Source organism: Toxorhynchites rutilus, chromosome 3 (assembly GCF_029784135.1).
Source record: "Toxorhynchites rutilus septentrionalis strain SRP chromosome 3, ASM2978413v1, whole genome shotgun sequence".
In the NCBI taxonomy this organism is placed as follows: Eukaryota; Metazoa; Arthropoda; class Insecta; order Diptera; family Culicidae; genus Toxorhynchites; species Toxorhynchites rutilus.
Genome location: NC_073746.1, coordinates 106169410 through 106194460, shown reverse-complemented (window position 1 = coordinate 106194460; position 25051 = coordinate 106169410). Strand labels below are relative to the sequence as shown.

The 25051-nt window shown below is 37.4% G+C and overlaps 1 protein-coding gene across 1 annotated transcript in view; it reads right to left on the bottom strand.

The window, feature by feature from the left end:
* The window catches only part of LOC129779030 (dynein intermediate chain 2, ciliary), a 61626-nt gene extending 55524 nt beyond the window's left edge, over positions 1 to 6102 (bottom strand). Inside the window, exon 1 of the mRNA XM_055786268.1 lies at positions 5616 to 6102. Coding sequence (XP_055642243.1) covers positions 5616 to 5648 — 33 coding nt within the window. The 5' untranslated portion in view covers positions 5649 to 6102. The remainder of the gene's footprint in view (positions 1 to 5615) is intronic.
* Positions 6103 to 25051: the final 18949 nt, after the last annotated feature.

The window sequence follows — 25051 nt, the reverse complement described above, 5'->3', positions numbered from 1 at the left end:
ATATAAAGCTTGGAACATTGGCTATCCCACCATAGATTGGGAGGCCTTCGGGAAATGGTGGAACCTGGGATGGGTTTCGTTTGAGCGCGAACCGCGCTGTCATAGATCAAACGAGAAAGGAAGTTATACTCCTCCAATGGAGGTAAACCATCTCTGGAATTGATGGCTAGAGCAATCGCGTCCGCATATTTTTTCCAGTCAATGTGTCTTGTGAGGTCATATGCCATGTTTATAGATTCAGAAGAATTCGACCCAATGGTGATGGAAATTTTGATTGGCAAGTGATCACTACCGTTGGGGTCCTGGATTACATTCCACTTGCAATTTAACGATAGTGAATTCGAGCAAAGCGAGAGGTCAAGAGCACTTGGGTTAGCAGGAGGTTTAGGAACACGTGTTGTTTCCCCAGTATTCAAAACGGTCATATTGAAGCTGTTACAAAGGTCATATATCAACGATGAACGATAGTCGTCGTACTGTTCCCCCCAGGCAGTTCCGTGAGAGTTGAAGTCTCCCAAGATCAATCGTGGCTCAGGAAGAAGTGAGCACATGTCAACAAGTTGCTTGCGGCTAACCGCAGCTCTCGGAGGCCAATACAAGCTGACAATACAGAGGTCTTTTCCTCTGATGTTTGCATGACAAGCAACAGCTTCAATCCCTCCAATAGGTGGAAGGTCAATTCGAAAAAATGAGTGGCACTTATTGATCCCCAATAGCACCCCTCCGTATCTGTCATCACGGTCCAAGCGTATAATATTGAAATCATGGAAAGAGAGATCATCTCGCGAAGAAAGCCAAGTTTCGGACAGAGCAAAAACATCACAATTGAATTTATGAATTAAAAATTTGAATGTATCCAATTTAGGGATGAGACTACGACAATTCCACTGTAAAACAGTGATATCTCCGACCTCTCTATTTAAATTAGACATCAAGAGAGATAATCATTGCAAGGAGGGGCCATGTTTGCATCAATTGTTGCAAAATTGTCTTTAATACTGGAAGCATTGAGATGACAATGGTTCTGATGGAGTCGGAAACATTAAAACACTTGAAGATTTGATCCAGAAGGTCAGACAACTTTATAAATCCCGATTGGGAAGTTGAACTGGACGAAAAAATAGGGACAGTTGGGGTTTTTGATGTCCCCTCGAGTGCTGGGTCGTTCGAAGGTGAACTATTCCCACGGAAGCCAGGAGGAACCTGATTTAGCTTGTCCGCTGCACTCGATTTTTTAGGCAAGCTAACAGGGGGTATCACCGGGGGGACTTGTTCTTGAACTTTGGGAGTGGTCACATTCTTGCGCCGGGGATTCCCTTTGGAAATAAACGGTGTGTCCCCGCTAGCTGTGTCCGCTTCCATTTCATCAACTGGCAACGAGGAAAAAGTATTGTGTGTTGAGATTGGTTGTTGTTGTTGTTGAGTCAGTGGAGAAGCGCCCTTTAAAATTTCCGCAAATGTGCGCTTCGAGCGTTCCTTTAAAGAGCGCTTCTGTTTCTCCCAGCGACTCTTATAAGTTTCACAAGCTGAGAGCGCGTGTGGAGTTCCCCCGCAATATGGACATTTATGCTCAGTCGCACTGCAGGATTCCCCCACATGTTGCTCTCCGCAAGTTGCACAGCGCTCCTTGTTGGCACAATAATCTGAAGTGTGACCAACTGACTTGCATTTGTTGCAAGTCATGGGCTTTGGCACAAAGAGTCGCACCGGTAGTCTCAATTTGTCCACCATAACGTAGTCAGGGAGAGCGGAACCAGCAAAAGTTACTCGAAACGAGTCGGACGGCGTGAATTTAGTTTCTCCCCCTTCCTGGGAGACTTTGCCTAATTGGCGACAGTCCAAGATCTCGACTTCCATCGAGGGGAGCTTCTTGAACTTTCCATTTCCTTTTTTAATAAATTCACACGTCAGACCCGTTTCTGTAATCACTCCCGCAATTTCTACGTTATGGCAGGGCACGTATGCGCGATATTCTAAAATGAACCGCTTGTCGACAACAATCTCGTTAGCTTGCTTCCGATCAGCCACGACAACACGCAGTTTGTTCGGGCGAACCTTGGAAATTTCGACCACGGAGGAATAATTTTTTGTCAAATCTTTCATGATCTGAATGACATTCAGAGATTTTCCTTTAGGTTTAGGTCGGAAGAAAACAACCCATGGGCCAGTTCCAGTTGCATTTTCTGGATAAACCTTGACACGGGGTGGAGACACAACAGGAGAGGAAAGTGGGGTCGATTGTTGAGCGGAAGCGGAAACAGCAGGGTTGGGTGGCGTGATCGGGAGTTCAGTGGGAGCGGGAGCGTGAGGGGGAGCGAGAACGGGAGGGGGAGCGAGAAGGAGAGCGAGATCGGGAGCGAGAGGAGGAACGGTAGCAGGAGACTGAGGGGGTGAAGAGGAGAGGTTTGCAAATTTTCTTGAGGGGGGCTTGTTTAGGTGGGTTAATTCCTCCCCCGAAAAGACTTCTTCTGAAGGGGGAACGCGTTTAAGCGACTTCCCACCTCCCGTAGATGTGGAGGGATAGACAGTGGATTCAATCTCCATGTCAACGGGTTCTCCGCATTCTGCCATATAAAGTGGCAGATGTACAGTTTTTCAGTGATTTCTCAATCTTTTTTTCTGATTATTTCTTAAACTAAAAACCTTAATCTAATAAAAAATATACTTATATCGCACACCCGTGCAGTTGAATTAGAACGGTTCCCAGCGAACCGCGTGTCGATCGTACAGCACAGCTGCAACGGTGTATGGCTCCACAGTGCGATGATGATTTCGATGACGATGATATGGCGATAAACACGCCAGCACACAGCGCCCGCGATGCAGGTCTTCTTCCTTCCGCTTTGTTTGCTTCACACTATTGCTGTCCAAAAATCCCGTTTGGGTGAAACAATTATTTCACCAGCAGCGAAAGTAACGGTATCACAACAGTATCACAAGATAACGGTATCACCAGACGGGAGAAAATACACCCGGCGGCCTCGACTTCACGAAGACGAATGACTGTTTGGAGTCATATATGTTAATAATTGATTACGTTGAATAGTTTCCTTTGGCAAGCGATGTTTGGATACCCATCCGGAAGCTTTCTTGTCGATTTGGAATTAAAATCACTGCTACAGGATCGCGCGGAGCACTTCATTTTTAATTTCAGGTTAATTTTTCTATGCTCATGAGTTTCTATGCTGGCTACAGAAAGGCGGCCATCCTAGCAATCCCTTGAAATGTACTGCACGATAAGTAATCTCTCTTGCGATACTGACAGCGAACCAAACGTTGACTTTATGTGTATAAAATTTGTCAGGTGGTTAGATTAAAATGCGGGTACACTGAAAAAAATCTAAGATCGAAAAAATCGAAATAAAAAGATCGATCCAATAAATCGAAATGGAAAAATCCACTATAGGCATTGTTCAGGGCGAAAATAATACAGACGAGACAATAAAGAAGGAAATGCTGATTATAATGTAGTTAAAAGGTTATTAGAGTTAAGATCAAAACAGGTAATAATAGATCATGACTCTTCTTGAAAAAGCAATTTGTAACTAAACTAGCACAACTAAAATTAAATTAGATAACTGAGATAAAAAGTGGTATACAGTTTGCTACAATGAAGTAAATTTTACATTCAATACACGATGTTGAGACTTAAAAATAATATTGTGAATTCTGTTTTCCGTACAAACTATATTCACAGAAACTTTCCTGTAAGAATGTATCAATCAAATCAAACGCATTCTTAACAAATTATACTTTAATGTGGGTTATGAAATGCACCTGAAAAAACCACAATAAAATTTAACAGCCAAAACCCGCAAAAAGTCTACGGATGTCACATCATTACACATGTAACGAATTGTACTACAGACCATTCTTAACCCTCCTGTACTCGCGTGCAAAATCATAACTCGCGCACGGTGTCACAGACCGAAAATTGAACTTCTCTGTAATATTGCCATTGTGTATTTTTCAGGATCTATTGGCATTTCTTTAAAGAAGAGGGTATGATTGTATGAAAAAACTCCAAAACATATGTTTTCTTCGTCTTTATTATGTTTTAATAGTCATCTAATTCAGCCTCCTCAAAATAGAGTAATTTTTAATACTCCAACACAAATAACGAAATTCTAATTTTTCACTGTTATTTTTTGAAAGTAAGCAACTGAATATAATTCATGGAAGTATAAAGACCTATAAAATAACATAAAACCGTATTAATCGATTGTGGTTTCATTGGAGAAAGAATCAGAACACAGCATAACTGCATGCTCGAAACAAACATATTTTTTACATTTCATGCAATTGTTGCGTGTTTTTTGGGTCTTTTATCGAAGAGAGGAATGTATAACGACTTTCTAGATAATTACTCGATGATTAAGGTTCTGGGATATAAAGTTTGCATATTCCTAATATTGTTTGTCTCTGTTTTCTTGGTAAACTAAGAATTAATGCCTTTTTTTAGATGGGGCATAAAAAGATGATGTGAAAGGATTTCTAGAAACTTCCGTTTCTTTTTCTTGTTTTCTTGTCGATATTGTCCATTATAAAAAAATATCCCCGAAACTGTAACTGTTAAAAATTACCAGAAGCAACCGATTAGGTTATAGTTTACTGTTCACAATTCTTCCACAAGTGAAATTCTTTCACAAGTGTGTATATGTATGACCATTACATTTAGCGAAAAACTATACGAAAGTCAAACATTCATATTTTTCTTTTGAACGTATGAATCTAACGACGAATATATCGACGAATAGTTAATATATGGATCCGTTCAATCCAGTTACAAAAGGAACTGAATTCAAATAAGATTAGTCCGGTAATGATCTTATACATTATATTTAATAAATATTCCACGCCACTAACAATCATTTATACATTTAATTCAACAATATTCTAGAATATAAAAAAGGCAATTGTCCAAAAAAGTTACTCCTATACTCGCGTCGGTGTGTCAGACCGAGTGACACACGTCCCCTTTGTACCAACACATGCGATACGCTAAACGATGTGTATATTTTCTGAGAAATGAACGAATTATTGATTTCTCGGTCTGACAGACCAATGCGCGAGTATAGGAGTGTTAAACTAATAATTTATGCAAACATTCATACAAACCACATGATTTCCAAAGAATTCACAAAAAAAATGTGCCGAAATGGTTTGTTCGCATAAGTTTATAGATTCAATCGCCAAATTGCACACAATATTGTATATTATACACGGGATTGCCTCATATCTCCACAATTCATGACTGTTTCCGTGGAATCCCCATTTGGTTTTGAACTGAATAACTATAACTTTTTCGATGAATTACAGTATGCTTAAAGATTACACTCAGGAAGTTCCCCAGAATGACGTGCAACCCATACCCCCCCCCCCCCCCGAAAATGCATCAATTAGAATGGGATATGCATTGTTGGCTAAATGAGCCCTCCTTGCTGATGTAGACCTCAGGAAACCATTTTTCATGCTCATACCAAAACCAGCTCCTCATAATGGACCACAAACATGCGAGAACATCCGTAGAAATTTAAACTAACAAATTTAGTGTACATGCAGAGAATTAAATTGAATAAACTGCAATGCCGCTGGAAAAAAGGGGAGCTTCATACCGTATTACGCCTCTGTATTGATTTGAGTGGCATGCTGATGTCTCGTCGGTGTCCTTGCAGAGGCGAAGCTTCGTGAATATCTTGTCGTTTCCAGCCGTGACAAACTACAGCAAAATCTGCACCGCCGTTCCGTGCGAAACCTCGCTGAAAACCTCGTTGATTAATTAATTAAATGCGACGTCCCAAAAACGGAAACCCTCTTGAGCGACGCGGCGACGGTATGCCTCTTATCGGATATCCTAGTTCGCAGCTTTCGATTTGGGTCGCTTGTTTTCGTTTTACACTAATTCCGTGATACACTCGCGTTATTATAATTTTCCTTTCGGGTTATTTACAGTTATTAATAAATAAAGCTTTCGAACGAGTACGAGGAGCGTTGGCTGGCTGTGTTTCGTGTGTCTATAAATTTAGAAAATTTTAATCGATTTTTTACGGAACCACGGGGAAATAAACACAAGGCTTGCGTCTCACACTGGACGGCTCGGATATTTCCAACAAACTCTCGGCGTCTCGCGCAGTCCGTTGTTTTGTTTATCAGGGCAAAACAACGGCTCCGGTGGCAAATGTTGGTCGTCATGGAGCGCCCCCGCAGTCATGGAGTTCTTCGATTTAGGCAATGTAGTAGAATATTTGACAGATAGGTGCTGCGAAATACGCACAAAACTTTCATTCCGTATCATTGCATTCTTATCTACGAATCGTATTTTTCCTATGCCGTTATCAGTTATCTGTCATGCTATTTTCGTCCAATGAAAAAAAAGGATTTCTGATCATTTCTACAGGGAAAGCTTGTAGCTCACATATAATACAATAATATTTTTCGATTTTCTGTCAAAAAAGGTTTATTGTCGTTGTCAAAAATATCACTCTAAAAATATTGTACAGTTATATGAAAATAACTATCTCCTGTATACCTATTCCTAACTATCCTACTATCTACCGAAGAAAGGTGATGTGAACAAATTTGGAACTAAGGCTTTCAATTTGTTTCTAACCATTTCCAGGACATAAATGCGAATATTGGTACCCGTAAAAAGCTTCAAAAACAAATTACAATCGAATTGGTAGTGCTTAGTTTAAGTGCGCGTTTAGCATGAGGGGATTCTAATTTCAAAACTCGAATAATACAAAAGGATAAAAAGGGACAATAATTTAATCTTATCACAATACTGTTTCCTAAACCTATCAGTTAAGTGATGTTATATACATTGCGGAGGCATGTTTTGCCCACTTGACCAGATTTTGGCATTTTAAACAGCACTATCGCTAGTGGCTTTCCGCTCCATCCCGTCCCATCCCCTCGCTGCTAAACCGAATCAAATGGTATGTAATGAAGCCGTCGTATCAGCAGTAGTGGCAACTCCGGTAGACAGACGCTCACGACGAATAGCACCGGACTGAAGAACAACAGCAGCGCGGCCCAAATCATGATCAACCAGAGGGACGTAGCGCCAATCAGTGATAGCATCATGGTTCCAGGATTGTTTGATTAATTATACGGTGTGTGAAAGGCGACGGTTTGCTATCTGAGTATAATAAGGCACACGCGTTTCAATGCTTCAGCAACTCCACTAGTGCTCGTTCTGGCCGGCCTTTACAGTCATTTACGAACGCCACCTGTGGAAAGGAAAAAAGCGAAGGCAATATTAGTAAAAGCATTCCAAGGTTGGTTTATGGAGAAGAAAGGCTAGTATGAAAAAATGCAAATGGAATAAATCTCGTAGCAACAGAGTCTCCACACATTTCTTTGTATACAAACAGCAATAATGGGATGCTGTGACCGCTGGAAACTACTGTTCACCATACAGCAAAAACAACGGCGAAATGTGTTGCTCGTGGACATTCGCTTATATATTGAGTAACCAAATTACTTTCTGCTGTTTCAATGTCAAAGCAATTGTAAAACTGCAGGAAAAAGCATTCAGCCGCGTCAGACCGTGACTTTCGATGATGACAGTGTCGATCATTTCTAGCCTATTGTCGGGGAAAAAAACCCGAATGGGTTACGTTGTATATCATCTGTTCAGGACTTTCGTCGCTGAAGCATAGGTTGATTCATCTGGAAGTATTTTTTACAATGTGTATTTGATAACAGCTCGCACAATCATCGCGTTACAACGACGTGATATTTTCGTTCTGGATTTGTTTTTCAATTCATCTATTTGTAAGGCTCATTCACATAAGCTTTGCGGAGCCTCTAATTCAAGATTTGTTTATACAAAATTTCAACTTAAATCTATGTTTAGTAGGATTCGACCGATTACTCGCGGTTTACTCGAGGTTGGAAGACAATTCGTTCAGGATTATTTGATATTTCATTATAGAAAAAGTTGATTCGGTTACAAATTATTTGGCAATATCACAAAAAACAACATTCTAGAAGACAAAACACCAATCACAGCTATTCATCGTGTATAATCCTACCCGATTAATTCATTCTTTGTTTTTAAGAGGCTTCAAACTATTCAGTCCATTCGCCTCTATCCTACCCGAATCATCGAGCTCGGTAGTTGCTACCCTTCTGTACGTAACGTTGTCAAAAATAGTTTTCAAAAGTCAAAAAGCATGAACAATAAAAATCATGAAAACTCAGCATTGTTCATTGAGAAAAAAAACAAATCAAATACATTCAAATAAAAAAGAATTCATGTTCTCATCTCTAACACTTTTGTTCATCAAAGAGTTGTATTTTAAATTAAAAATTTAACATACTAAAAATTTAACGTATACATTGAAAATGAATTGTCAGATGACGATAGTGAAAAATTTAACATAATCAACAAACATTTTATCTTGTAAAGATGTGTTGACAGATAATATGTTTCTTGAAAGTGCGAAGATAACAAACGGATCATCATTGAGATTAGCTGTGAATTAAAATCATGAATGAGACGAATTATTATCCTCAATCAATAATCAATGATCAATGCTCAATCAACAAATTCCAATCTGATGACAATAATAAAATAGTAAGCGAAAAAAGATAAAACACTTTATAAGTGCAACTCGTCAGCATTCTTCTAGGGATGCCATCATAACAGTTCCCATTCAGTTTGCCCAACTTTGGCAGAAAGTCAGTTTACTCTTGAGCAGTCTTCCGAAAAACACTTACACATGTCCACGCGATGTGAAAATTCCATGTTTTTGATTGAACTCGAACATGATTTTCGCTAGTGTTGGATGCCTATCCCAAACACGAACAATGATACACAAACATAAAAATGTGTAAACAAACACGATGTATATAATTCAAGAACATCATGTACAAACATATCACCCGAATTCGCAGTATTCATTGCTTTCGTTTCGTTTCTGTTCATGCACGGAAAGAAATTATTCATTCTAAAACATTTCTTCGTAGAATACTTTTTCACAGGAATTGCATGAACTAAGAGGCTATGAGTTCATGCACATTTTGCAAGTCTGATTAAATAATCCATGGTTTCGTGCAAAGAAAACATTCTCTGAGTAGAAAGATGCTTTCTATGAGAATTTTTTGCGTGCATGTTGCCAATTGAAGCATGGGGACTGCACAGCGGACGACGTCGTACAATTGCTGGACAAATAAATAAATAAATACCCAAAGATTAGTTTTAGATGCATGTTTTCAGGAAAGTTTACATATATTCTTGATATTTTTATGAAAGTTTGATTAGGACGGTCAAAGTTAGGGTGTTCAAAAAACCAATTCCGAAAAAATCATTTTGCAGGGCAATGTTTCTAAAAAAAATCCTGCATCAAACGCATAAAATCAGTTGAGTTGAAACCAATTGTCAAATTGTTATGGAAAAATCTGTACCATATTCACGATTTGTGAAAGAATTACAATCAACCCTCCTTTGATTTGTGTTCTGTATATCGATACTCTTCCTGTGTTGGAGGAAATATTAGCTTCAATGACAGGTATACTGCGCATAGAGACATATCAGTCGCCGTAGCAAGCCATTAATTTCTCGATGCAACAAACTGAATGAAGGAAAAAACTAAAAACTACACTTACACTACACTACATATGCTATGTGTGTATGCGATTGCATCATCTTTTCTTCTCCTCTGCTTCGCTCGTTTTATAGCTCGGGTCGCGTTCGTCGCGAACAAGTACTATTAGCCATTTGTAAACATTCAAAGATCCAGAGGGTCTTCGTAGCAAATTGGTTGCGAGTCCGCTACTAAACGAACAATCATGAGCTTATAACTCAAGGCCCTCAACTGACCATCTTTGTGTGTTATTCTAGCTACTACGTCCATGCATCGATCATCATGTGATGGTGATCACAGCCTCTCACTCCACATACGATTGATCTGCTGCATCGGTAATTGGTGCTATTTATAAACACAACAATGGAAGCCTCATATCAACAGTCCCGCTGTGTCCAACTGTGAATATTCAAACAATAGAAATATTCTTACACCGAAAAATGCGACATGTGTTGCGTGCCGATAGAATAAGAATCAATACTCTTACGCCTAAATGGCTAATGTGTAATAGATAAAAATGTGTATCGATGAGATAGGAATACTTTAACGCCTATATGTGTAATATACAACATGAGAAAAAATGTACACGATAAATTCAGCTCTGGTACAGCTAAATTTGCTAGATGAGCCTAGTAATAAAAATAAACTGATAGGATAAAAAAAGGTCCAGTCGAAATTGTTGCTCTCGTGGTCGAGTGGTTAGCGTCACGCCTAAAGCCTGGTTTAGAGTTCCCGTGAACGTGAACTTGAACAGGTGGTAGAATAGTACGATCATTTCACGGTGAACTACGTTGCGAACAAACAACTAAAAAAAATCGTGGTGAATATAATGATTTTGTTCACGTTCACGTTCATATTAAAAGTTCGGCAGTAAAGGTGAAGTAAATAAACATCGATCTTCAATAAAGTAATTCGAATAAAATATACAGTTGTTCACGAATCAACCCGAAGCAACGAAGTTTTTTCAACCCGCGGAAAGATCCGATTGAATGAAATTGCATCCATATCAAAATTTTAATTGAAAACTTAAGAATTGCTAAACATATCCTTTTAAGTTCACGGTGAAATAATTTTCAGAATGCCTTGGGACATTCGAACGTGAACATGAACGGGGAAATATTTTGACGTCTATATTCACCACTGTTTTCACGTCCACGTTCACCGAAGTCGGTGAACTATGGTGAGTTCACCAACATCTCGATTCCACGGTGGAAATTTAGAATCGTTGTGAAATATTGAATTAATCCACTTTTATCAATATGAATTGTGTTTAAACATGTTTTTCAACTAGAAAATGTTTCTTCCTATCGTTTCAAGATGTTTTCCTCGCGTTTCATATATGGTCTGATGAATTATTAACAAAAAAGTGTTTGTCCGCGTTCACGTTCACGGGAACTCTAAACCTACCTTAACATGTCACTGCTGAATAATTCTGGTACTTTATATTCGATTAAACTTATAGAAATATTGTAATCAAAATTTGTTGTGGGTAACTAAATATCTCCGCCACGCTCTCTATTAAATTTTAGTACTTGTTCAAATATCTAATAATAGGAATGTTACATGAATTAAGTATATAAATTGATGCGTACACTAAATAATGATATCAATTGTGAAGAAATCTGATATCAATCGAAATTTATTTTGTTCAGAACAGATAAAAAGGTTTATTTTATTTGCCGAAAAATTTTAGACGAAGCACCCGTTGTCATGATAGGGAAGCATTTTTTCCATGTCAACATACCAACACACCAAGTGTTGAGTGCTGGTGGTGTGGTGTCCGATTCGCTTCTTCTACTCTACGCACTGCTGGTGCTTGAGGTTAAAATGCAAGAGAAACTGTACACTATGTTCGAACATCATGTGAAACAATAGAATTAAACATCGTATGTCCAAACATACTACGAATAAAAACATGTCACATTTTCAAACATAGGTACCGAAAAATCATGTTTGTATTCAAACACAAAACTGTGAACAACAGCGTGGACATGTTTATCCCCGGATGCAGTGTTTTTTGTGAAACATGGAAGACTGCTCTTGAGCATTGATTTAAATTTATATATAGAGGAAGGTATAAGAATCAGGATCAACAAGGTCAATTTTAGCAAATCAAGCAAAATAAAATACTTCTATGTATATTAGGAATTGTGCCAAAAAGTTTGGATGATCCTAAAAAATCAGGCACATACCATGATTTGATCGGATTTTGATAAATTTTGTTCCGTTTGTATTCTGTGGCACACTGCATGCAAGCGACGTCGTTTTGAAGGGCAACTGACCATTGCCAAGCGGACCCGTTTCCAGTCGGAATTAAAAAACAGATGGATGAAATGAAGCATCCGCTTGTTAAAAAACAAAGTTGATGCAAAAGTAATGCAAAAGACAACGCAAATATTCGAAGACGCTTCGTTATTTAATTGAATCTTACTTCATCAAACTACGCCACAATTTATAAAAAAGGTACTAGGCACAGTTTATAGATTGAACGTTTCACTTTCGTTCGTTCTAACATTACCTTGCAGAAGTCACAAACGAGAACGAGAAAACTCTGCTTCAGTTAGCAATTCATGATACATAAGCATATGAACCAAAACGTCCTGATCGCTATCGGTGCTGCAAGTTTATATTCTTTTTTGCCTCTTGTATACTACATATCGAAACAACCACCGACAATAGTATCTCACTTGTGACACAATTTGTGTTACTAGCAACATTGATCATGTGAGAAACTGAACCTTTTAATTCTTCCTTCATTCGTCGCTCTCCACTGGAATGGGTCCACGGTGCAACTTGGTACACAATTGATTCAAGGTTAGAAACAAAAAGCGTCCTGGTCAACCGAAAACGAAATAAAGAAAAAAAAAAGTAGAATCAGAGACATTACTCGAACAAGATTCGTGTCAAACTCCAACAAACCTTGCATAATCATTGAGAGTAACTCGACAAGCTATTTCTAAACGACTCAAAGCCACAGGATACATCCAAAGCAAGGAAATTATGCTTCATACCAATTGAAAGCGAGAGATGACGAACGGCGATTTTGCATGATCGAAATGTTGCTCGAGTAGCGCAAAAGGTTGTCTTTTTTGCATCGAATTGTTACCGGGGATGAAAATGGGTTCACAATGACAATCCAAAACGCAAATATAAAAGGTATGTAAAGGTCGCTCACCCAGGAACATCTACGCCGAAGTCGAATATCCACGATATCGAAGTAATGCTCTCTGATGGGATCAAAAGGCAGGAGCTGCTAAACCTGGTCAAACGATCAATGGAGACTTCTAACAGGAAACCATTGTTCCAATCAAAGCAAGCTATTGTCGAAAATCATTCAGATTACGCTACCAGAAACGAAACGATAATATTCCCTCATGACAACGCTCAGCCTCATGTTCGAGTTGAAAACTATTTGATAAATTACGGATGAGAAATTCTACTTTGCCAAGGCGCAGATCGACGCGTTGATTGCCCAGAGGCAACAGCGAATGATTGCAAATCATGAAAATCTGTTGGCAGCGAAAGTAGTTATTAACACTTATTTACTCACGTGAAAAATCGCGTTATTCGTATTTATTCAAAGAAAAAAATATAGAGGAAATCAGGGCAAAACCGACACCCTAAGAATTTCCACATATTTCAAAGACATCCCATGTTTCTCTTCAACTATTCACGAACCATTCTACAGTATCTGATGATCATTTTTTGAGCAGAACTCGAATTTTGATAGAATACAAAAAATGATGTTTCCAGGTGAAATAAATGGGAGTGCGGGTGAGATCGACATCCTGTCGGGTAAAACCGACACATTTAGAAAAACGAATGTAAACTTGTTACAATAATTTCAAAGTATAAAGAGGCTATCTATTAACTATTTGGACACATCAAGAGGGGAGAGAGGAAATAGTTGCAAATGTATGTTGCTCAGATTTTTAATACAAAGAATTGAACAAATTCATATATTTCAACTGAACACTTCTCGCCGCTGATGCAGTCTTAGGTTTGCGGAACGAATGTTCGGATTCCGGTCTAGCCAGAACTTATGTTTATGTCCCAGCTTGGGTGAGCATCCACGGGAGCTGTGCTGAAGAGCGTTGAAGCTCTGCCTGGGTTTTTTGATGGCATGCCCGATTCATAGTTTGTTTTGGCTATTTATCAGTGCAGCTCTTTCGTTTTGTCTTACAAATATAACATGAAGCACCTACAGGCATCTACAAATAGTAAGGACGCATTTTTCCTGTCAGTGGGACGCATACCCTGGTGTCGGTTTTCCCTGACTGAAGGTGTCGGTATTACCCCGAACAGACTCGAAATTTCGAAACAAAATTTTCGAGCATCGGTAAACAACAAAACCACCTACCGTCTCAAAAAATACGCTGAACAATGATCTAAGATGAATAAGGCTCCCAGAAGTAGCGAATTTTCCACTTAAATTCCAATACAGAAATTTTACACGGAGTAACTCCTGTTTTCTGGCCGGTCCTATTTTGTTGTTTATTTTAACAGCAAAGCGACATCCACAGCTGTAGGGTGGTGACTCGAAACAGGTGACATCGGGAAATTTGTAAAAAATTGCTTCCAACTGGAAAAATCAGCGGGTATCGATTTTACCCATGGTGTCGATTTTACCCTGATTTCCCCTGATTGAGTGAAAAAACTCCAGAAAATATTTTTTCTCTAACTTCATTCAGTTTTAATAGTCATTAAATTCAGCCACCTCTTGGATGGGCGATCTGTCAGACCTGTACGCGAGTAAAGGAAGGTTAACACTTCTGTACTCACGCACAAAATTGTAACTAGTATAATGGTATTTATTTAAAGAAAAATATATAATTGAACGAAAAAATTCCAGAAAATATGGTTTCCTTAACAGGGTGACGATTCAAAATCGGAAAAAAAAATCCCTGATTTTACAGTAATTTTACAGAAAAATTCCAGATGTAGACTAGTAATCAAATTCTCTACTAGTACAGGGTGGGCCATTTAAAGTGGAAGGATTTGTTTTTGCAATAGCAAAGTAAAGAAGTGGAATTTAAATTTTTTTTTTTGAAATTCATTTATTTTGAAGGGAAGGTAGGAAGGTATTGAATTAGAGAGACTTTAAACTCTGAGAGTTCATTCGTCTCTTTAATTTTTTATTTTGATCCAAGGAGATTTGTTCTAACTACTTTTTGATTATGATATCTCGTAAATGACCGCCTCTGGCCTTGACCGCAAAATGTGCCCTTTTTTCGGCATTTTCCATCACTTTGCCCAATGTTTCGGCCGATATGGCAGCAATTTCTTGTCGGATATTGTCTTTCAGCGCAGCCAGGGGATCTAAATTTGGCATATAATCGACGTATAGTGTTGTCTCCAGGCGATGTTTTAACTTTATTTTTATTTTTCCACGCACGTTTAGTTAACACAATTGAGAAGTTATTTTGAATGTACAGCTGAACAATTTCAGCGCGTTGTTTAGGTGTGTATTGTTCCATGGTTAAAATTGTACTGAAATGACGCTTCCAACGCGGTATGACATTTGTTAATCTGACATCTCTGTCAAAAGTTATGGGGTTGCCAGATGCTTCCACTTAAAATGGCCCACCCTGTACTTTGGCTGTAGTTCCTAAAACATTTAGTTAGCTTGAACAATGAAATTTTAGAATGTGTGTGGACATCTTCCAATAGGCGAATTGTTGGTTATTTTTGATTGAATTGAACGACGAATGAGATGTATCGTAGAAGATTAAAAAAAATGGTTTCACTGATACATTTCAAAGTTATCTTGAGGAACTCTGAAACACTAGTATAGAATGAGTTATTTTCATTTTGATTCGGATCAATTTCATGAAACTGTTACGATTTTAACGAAATGCTTTATCTTGCAATCTTTCGGCTCCCTTCTGTGAAATTTTATGAAATTTTCTTTGTTTTACCTCCAGAGATTTCGCTTCTTCTTCCTTTAGCCATTTCATTAACTTTGATTCATAAGACGATGAAGAGAATGAGAATTTGGAACTAGTTGAATTAACTAGCTTTTTTTAATAAATTAACTAACATTTTATTCATGCTATCCAACCAAAGAATAGTATAGCGTCATAAACTTGTCGTATAGCACAACCGTTTCCTCACGCATATTTGCATAATAATAACACTCGGTGTTAACGGAAAAGTCTTCTCAACGTTCGGGTTTTACACGAGATATAGATGACCATTTTTTTGGTGAAAAGTTCGAAATTTCGTAAAATTTTGGCGAGTATTTTCGAATCCATAAATCCTTTCAAGAACCGTGTAAAACATGCAATCCGAAGCTACCCAAATTCAAGAGTTATCTTCTCCATTTTGAAAGACCAGTTGCAACTCGCGTAATATGACCAGTTCACGTTGATACCGTCCATCGACACAAGAAGTTTGTTCAAATATATAATTCCCAGCCCTTCTTTAGAAGCTGCTAGTTGATCTATGATGCTCGAGAACGTCCCAAACACACTGACATCATGAAACGATTTACCAACTCCTCTTCTTCATCCCAAAATCTGACATTCAGATCCATCTGCAGCCTCTTTGAAGTCTCCTTCAAAGACTCGTCGAAACCAACGACAATGTATAACTCACAAAGGTTCATCAAGCCAAACATCATAATAAAGCTCATTTCATCACGCCCTAGTTGTACCTTCTCGGCTTTCTGGCTGTGATGAAACATTCTTCTCGATGAAACCATGTCTATTTCTGAAGTGCGGAGTGATGTGTGACACATAACTGTTTCCAAGCACCACAGGATCTCAGCTTTGATAGTATGATTTTCATGCATGAATTTATTGATAGTTTTCGAAGAAGAAAAAACGAAAGGAATTGGTTGAAGCTGAACTGCAGATACTGATGCCAAACAGGCAAACAGCATATATTGAAAAACCTACAGAGAGTCCAACTGGCCAAACACAATTTTTTGGTTTCATTACGTATCTAATTACTGTAATAATCAAAATTCCAATTGGCAGAAATATTTTTTTTCCAGATTGGTGACGAATTTCCCTGATATTCCCTGATTTCCCCCGACATTGTTTGAATTCTCTGATATTCCCTGATTTTCAAGGTTTTTCAAAGTCGACACCCTGTTTAGCTTCATTCTATTAAAGTCATTTACTTCAGCCACCTCATTGATTCTCGGTCTGTCCGACCGTATGCGCTAGTATAGGAGGCTTAACGTTCACATTATTTCATAGGATCATGACGTGTTTTTTGATTTGGCACCCTTAATTTTCAACGTAGTCCTACGTCAAAAATTAACCAGACTAAAAGCATTTCTTTTCAACTAAATTTTACATGATACACGATACGATACTGAAACGGAGGGAGCAGACACCTGTGACATTGATGAACGATTGATGGAACTGGCTGGTCAAGGCCGTGACCAGTGTTGCTACACGCACAGATTTATCTGGAAAGGTATAGATTGTTTCGTTATTTATGGTACAGATTCTGTACGGTACAGGATACAGATTTTCGTCAAAAAGTACAGATTGGTACAAACTTTTTCGACTTGTGAAATTTCTTACATTTGAACAAAGCAACATTAAGGTACATGACGACTTTTACGTCGCAGTATCACTTGATGCTGCTGATCAATTCCTTACAAGAATCGTCTGAAAGGATTCGCGTCGGACGGTGCGATGTATGTTTTGCCCCAGTTCAACAGATTGAATCGTTTGTTTCAGGTTGAAAAACCTGAATTCACGATGCTAAATGAAGAGCTGAAAGTTTTTTATTTGATCATTCTCACTATTATCTGCGAGGAATCTTACTTTGCTTCAATGTCAAATGCTATTAAATGTGAAGAACATTTGAAAAGTGGCAAGAATTTTTAAGTTGGAATAACAGCAGAAGTAGCTATCAGAACAATGGACAGCGAAAGGCAGATCATTTTTAATGATATTTCTATTGTGTAGCTGATCAAGAAAAAGAGAAAAAAAATTCGATTTTGATGATCCGACGCTCAAGGCTGCAGGGATGTCCAATCCCAGAAACTTTTCCAATTTGACAAGCATTAACGTTGTGTTGGAAGCGTTTCCAGGATTCTACAATGGGAATATACAAGATCAGGAGAGTTGAATCCGTACCTTAAAGATAAAATTACACTGCAAGGAAATCACAGTTCCAGAAAACGAGCATGTGCAGGATTGGTGGACAAGAGATCAAAGGATTTGATTAAACATTGTGGCGGCAGCTTGAAAACTTTATAAAACTATGGTATGCTATCTAGATTCAGAAAAATTATGTATAAGCATCATCAAACACACGAATGACTTGCTAATGTAAATGTAGTTTTTGTAGTAAATATTTGAGTACTTTTTCATGCCAAAAGATTAGTTTTTCTCTACAACGAATATTTTTGATGTTAAAGATTTTTGGTACAGAAAAAAAAGTACAGATGGGAAAGATTTTTAACCCCTCTGGTACAGATAAAAAATTGGCAACACTGGCCGTGCCGGCTGATGGCCGCAATGTTTGAGATTTTGACGTAGGACTACGTCTTTCATTTCTATACCGAGGCGTAAAATCAAAGTTTCGAAAACGAAAGCGTTACGCCGGAGACCGAGATTTTGAACGTTAATAGCTCCTAAACAACTTAACGAAATGGTATGATAAACACTTCATTCGAAAGATAAAATGTCTACGCATTATATATTTGTTACTTTTTGATCCAAAAACTTGTTTCAATAACCTTAAAATTGCTTTCAAAATAGGGTATCGAAATCACCAATCGGTATATAAGCGAGCGCCGCTCGGAAATCCACTCAGTTATAAGTGAACAGTGATTGGAGCATGTTGTCGCTGTTGTGATGAAGTTAACTTCGTTCATCATGAAAGCGCTGATGAACAGAGTCATCAAGAGCCTGGAGAGTGATGCCACTGAAAAGGCGACCAAGAGAATATCAGCATCGAAAAACGGTTCCGCTTGAGACATAGGAGCAGCCGCCACACACACACGTACACGCGTGCAACTCTTTTCGTTTGGTTGCCATCGAGAATATTCCGGAAAGATGTCATCTTTAGTGAAAAATAATCTGCCAGTTTCTCTTGGAATTGAAAATGATATTCAAGCGAAAGAGTTTATTTTAATGTTTTCTTTTCCATATTACACTGCAACCAAATAAATTTGGTTTTGTGATTTTTCAATCAAGTGGGATCAACGTAAGACCACGTTTTTCGGCAATTTATTAGAGGTGCAATGAATCTTAAGAAGGAATTCCCGCTCTACGCGCACTGGCAAACGATGTTTACTCAAAAAACGAGAAATGGGTGTTGTGAGAAAGGATGAGCGAACGCAAAAATTATGTAGACTGATTTGATGCCACATATATTTAGTCTATTGGAAATGTAATACAAAGCAATGTAGCAATGTATTATGTATTATAGAACTTTTGTGTGTTTGCTTCTTTTGCTTTTTTGAAGTCCCCCAAATATTCATTTATTCAATCACTCAGAATTGATTCAGATGCAACTAAAAACAAATGATCACTGAATCAACGATAGTCCTACGTCACCCTTGCGGTTATACCACAGATATATCCCACTTCCTGTTTTTTCCGAAACAAGAGTGAATGATTTGTTTTGATTTTTTAAAATGAAATATGATGTATAATCTTTATATAGCTTTATTTCATCCTAGGGAATTGCTTCCATTGAAAGAATTTCTTTATAGTCGAATTTGTACGTCAAATAGCAGGAAGCTGAAAATACCAAACAATTCCAAAAGTCTGAACCACTGTCCTTTTAACTTTCATCGCGAACAAGTGCTAATAACAAGGAAGCAAAACCACGCAAAATATCAAAGTCACAGAACATTATAAGATTACTAACGATAACATCCACATAGGAGTAACATATTTTTTTATATCACATTTTCTCTGAACGTTTCATTCAGTAAATGTAAAATAACATAAATTGATCAAAATATTATGATGCCCCGACATTCTTTCATCATGGTTTTATGGATCCGAAAATTAATGAATGGAATATTTCATTTTTAGGGTGGTTTGTCAGATTGTGTTATGAATTCAATCTGAATGGACATATCAACAGGAGGTCATGCTACAAAGTTGACCAGAAGATGTCATTGAGCCGTTTACACGAAACGTGATTCAGAAAATAACTCGACATATGAGTTCATCATAGGCTGATCGCGTAAAATAAAACGGATTGAATCAACATCTGCGTCACGCTGCTGAAACGCAATTAGACCGCGGCTTCTCTCGAATGAGTTATGACTGGTGAAGAAAAGTGGCAGTTGTAAGTGCGTTTGCAAAATTAGGAGCGACAAAGAAAGAAGGGAAAGGTTCTACGTAAGCCAGAAACCAAATTACTAGAAATTCAAAAAATTAAAATGAATAATTTTCAAGCCATAAATTTATTGAAGCAATGTTTTCTGATTTCGGAATACCAAGAAAAAAATAATAAAAAAAAGGTCTCATACATTACTCGTTAACCACCGAAAGTTGTTATGCGCCTGTTTCGTTGATTCAAAAATTTCTCAAATGAGCAGTAATAGCAATATGAGATGCATACAACAAAAACTCATATACCAACGAGATGAAACGAGCAAAACAACTCAACACAGCCACCAGCATGCGAAAAAGTTTTGTAAGAGCTTTACAACTTTTTCCACCTTGTTTTTAGCTGCTGCGGCTGCTGCTTTTATTTCTTTGCTTCGGGTTGGTTGTATTCAGGTAGCTTATGTTGTTTTTTTGTTTGTCTCAGTCTGACTAATTCAAGGTTACTTTTGTGTACACTGCTGTACATGTTCGATGTGCCCGGCAGCGCTGCTTTAATGAACGGTGCAACCAAGAGGTGCTTAACTTGGTGACCTTCAACCACGCGCTGGAACTCGGAAGCATTAAGTTTGCGAGTGTCATATTCTTCATAGTGAAGTGCTTAGGAAAGGTTGAATACGCAAATTTATTCGAACAGAGGTGACGGAGGTTATCGCTTCGATAACCTCAATTAACGAAATATGCAAACCGATGCGTAACCCCTAACGGGTTCAAATCTTCACTGCAAGTGACTTGTATTTTTTGTCCAGATATAATCTTATGAATAACGATACCAACGATAAAAACTAAGCAGGTTAGCAATAATCAAATGTTTTCATAATCCCTGCATTCATCCTACTGAACCCCTAGTTTATATTTATCCAAACAAATCATTAAATCGTTGTAAGAATCTCCACCAAAACTCAACCTGAGTTTGTAACAGGCCTGGATTTTCCATACAAACAAATTACTGTTGTGTATTTATCTGTTTCACCCCGATCCGATTGAACAAAATTTCGCATATACAAACGTTGTTTTTAATTTATATTATTTACTTTCGTACTCATATTTGCTTTATGGAGGCGTATCAGGCAACGACAAAATTGTCGCTCGCTATGATAAAAACTGTACTGATTACACAGGACGAGATTATTCTCTGGTGCTGTTTAATATCAGCAATTATACTGCACAGCAGGCAGGAAGAATAATGTTTCGGTTATTCAGCACGTTCGTGAGTAATTGTGCTGCAGATTGGTGAACATTAAACATTGTTATTAAAAATATTCACCCAGAGTTTACCAAGTTCTTATGTTGGTGTTCCGTTCTTGAGAATACATGGGAATCAAAAGTGGAACGAAGAAAATTACAGCCGATTTGGGACCAGAGTTGTCAACCTTCCAGTTTTCCCTAGATATTGCCCATGTTTTAAAGCATGCCAGCAAAACAGCCAAAGGCAACAAATATCCAGTTTTCTTTGAATTTTTACATCTTTATCTGACTTTTTAATTTTCTCGTCATTTTCATGTTTTTTACTCCACAAAATTATCCTGTTTTCTCACAGATTCCCTATCTTTATCTATCTATCTGCTTTAAGCACACCGAAGTATGGTATGGTGTTTTCCCATGAATTTTCCTTACTTTCATTGACATTTGTTCGTTCTAGAAGGCGCATTTGACTTTTCTGCATAGTTTCCAAATATCTGCGAACGAAATGATATTCAGAGTATCGATAATGAATTCGGGGAGATCCGAAACCTGGATTTTACTGACTTCACTGTAAACGAAAATAAGGATGTGTTTTTCTTTTGGGGTAAAATTTTATTACCTAAAAGGTATGAAAATAATTTTACTTTTCCCAAATTGAGAAAAATTCAAAATATTGCTCACACAGGACCAAAACACATGCTCGTTTATGTTTCTCACGCGTGAACAAAATCCAAATTATTCCCATGTCGACTAGGAAAAATAGTTGAAAGTTGTAACGAATCATCGATAATAAATTTTTTGAAGCGTTGTTGAACGTCTGACGACTGTTAGGAAGGCAGCTAGAATAAAGTGGAAGCCGGAACTAGAATGCCACAGCGGCTCGAATAGAGTGGCCTGCTTTTCTAAATGTAATCAAATGTAACCAAAATTTCTCAAAAAAAAAAAATATGGTCTTGCAGGCGATTTTCACATGTAGTGGTGATGCCCGATAATCGTTCGATTAATCGATTAATCGCATACTTCGATTACTTCGAATAGATGCATTTCTGTTTTCAATATTTAAATCGATAAAAATACCTTCTCCTATCAGTGAATAAATCTGCTTTAGAAGTAAACAACATATAACAATTTTTCTTAAAATTTCGTGATAAATAATTTTTCACCAATTGCAAAGAATTGTGTTATCCTATCACATAGAAAATTTGTTTAGTACGGAAAAGTTAACTTCAATTCGTATATTTCCATTTCAATAATAATTAACATTGTTTCGGGTAGAGTTTGTTGAACGATGCATAACTTGTTTTCATTTTTACAGCTGATGAAGAGATGTTACAAAACACGTTGGTACCAAACAGCAACCGCAGCAGCACTAGTAACTAAAATAATTACAAATACAATTAATTATAACGCTAAAAATTTATAGCAAGTTAGTAAAATTAGTCCAACTAATTATTTCTCTCAGTTTGGCGATTAATCGATTATTTAGGAACGATTAATCGTATCGAATAACAAACAGCTGAGAAATATCGATCAGTTGATGAACGATTAATTTCAAAAATCGAGGAACCCTATATGTGAGGTTAAAAGCGCAAGTTTCGTGACGGATGATATTTTCAACCAAAATATATATTCGCGTTGACGGCATTAAGTTTCGCGTGTTCAATTTGCGAAGCGAAAATGATAATGGATTGTCAGATGGAATAAACATATTTTTTAAATTTATAATTATGAATATAATTCTCTTTTTCTTATCATACTCTTATGTGTACTCTTTGTGATAGAATAACACATTGTTTTTGCAAGTGGTGTAAAACTCCTGATAAAAAATTGTGTATGATAACAATTGTAAATTATTATGTTGTGTTTTAGAAGAAATATCAGAAAACTATATTTTTAAACATGGCAATGCAAGGATCAGTACTACGCGTTTCATGCAATAACTAACACGAAGAAAAAAATTCCATTCAAATTTCCACAATTTAAAACTGCCTACGGATCTGCTAATCTGATATAAATTATTTTGGCAGTGGCGGAAAAAATCGAAGTGACACGCAGAATGATAACGTTCTTTTTTCAAATTAACGAAGCATTATTTTAATATTCGACTTTCACATCTTATTGATTATTCCTTGAGTGAAATTGCGAAAATCATGTCGATGAAATGTTATGAAATTGAAGAAACATTCAGTGCGTAATTTGGGTACTTTTGTGCGCATTTCCGAGGCGTAAAACTGCGGTTAATTGCGGTAACTGAAGTATCCCAAATGGTATAAATGACAAGGCAAGATGCTGATAACCATGTACTTCGATACCACAAAAAAAAACAGGTTTGGGGGAATCGTGTATTTTCCGCTCAATTTTCCGAAATACATTATATGCGAATAATTTTAATAGTTTTCGCCTTTGTTACTATTTTTTCTACCACTATATGTCTGACATTAACTCCAAAAATGTTGGTTGAAGTTGAAGGTAGAGAGAGAGAAGTACAAAGAAAATCGCAGGAAGCAGAAAACAAAATTTGGATTGAATTAGGAAAAACCGTATTTCCGAGATGAAATATTTCAGCAGTTCTAGATTCTGAATTCAGTACTACGCTAATGATGACCATCAGAAATGGTTGTACAGTTAGTAACTAATTGCATCGAAATTCGTTAAAGCTATACAATATAGCTTGCAGTATTAGAGAACTTTCATTGGGCACAAACACCTGGAGAAACTATCGGTCACAGGTTGTAATAATTTCAGAAGAAGTAAAAGGAAAAGAATTCCTTCCGAAAATATTAATATACAAACTGAACCGATTATGCTATTTCTAAACTTTGTTCAACCGCTCATTAATAACGTCAATTGCACTTTTCAATCAGAGAGTTCTCAATCTTGTAAACGTTATAACAATTGGCTCTTGAATTCGCTTGAGATTTCGCTTAACAACTGCTTCTAGCGAAAACCATCTCGTTGCGTTACGTTCAACATTTTTTATAAATGAAAGTATCAATGCATGCACTGTAATAAATTCAATATTTGAAATTAAAAATTAAAGAAAAAATCTGTAAATTATGTATCTTTGCTGAAAATTTGAAATTATGTATATACAGATTCTGTACCTGAAATTTGGCGAAAAATCTGTAAAATACAGAATATTCTGTATATGTGGCAATCCTGGCTGTTTCTGTTTTAAAATAATATGCCCAGTCACGATATAATTTCAGAATTAATACGAACCGTTAGAATTACATTCTTGACCGGGAGGTCGATGTAACCGGCCAAACAGTGAAAAAGTACCTGGCGAACATAGACATACATGTCAGGAAGCGGAAGTCCCGTCCACGGATCTCGGAGCTACTCCGAAGTGTTTATTTCACACACCAAGTTCCCCAAGAAGGGAATGCCAAAGCCGCTCTTCTTTACTGCCCATGTTTGCATAGGAGACGTAAACGACAAAATGGACCAAATCGACTTTTTCGCTGTTTTGCATTCTACACAATGTAATACGCTTGCTCAACATGCAAACAAACATTTTTTGTTCGAAAACATTTGAGCAATTTTGAAAAAAAAGCGTTTCCGAAAAATCACTGTTTATCCGCATAACAGACGTAGTTCCACATACTCAGCAATTACTCATACCGTTGGAGTAAGTCACTCCACCATCTTTATGTGATTGATCGTAATATCGGTAAATCATGTTGCTAAAATTACCAACATTGCAGATTGACTTTACAAATTCAATTAATTGGAAAAACACGAACCTGCTGTTCTTATCATATCCCAGAGTATTCTTCAGAAAAAAAAGTACTATCATAGACTCGCAACAAATCAAGAGAACCTTTTCCAGACATTTCACTAAATTTCTTCCAAACCTTTTTGATATTATCCGATAACAACTGAATCTACCGACAGATCGGATCGGAGATTATCGGAATTGTAAAAACTAACGCTACAAACAGAGCAACCTGGTGATTA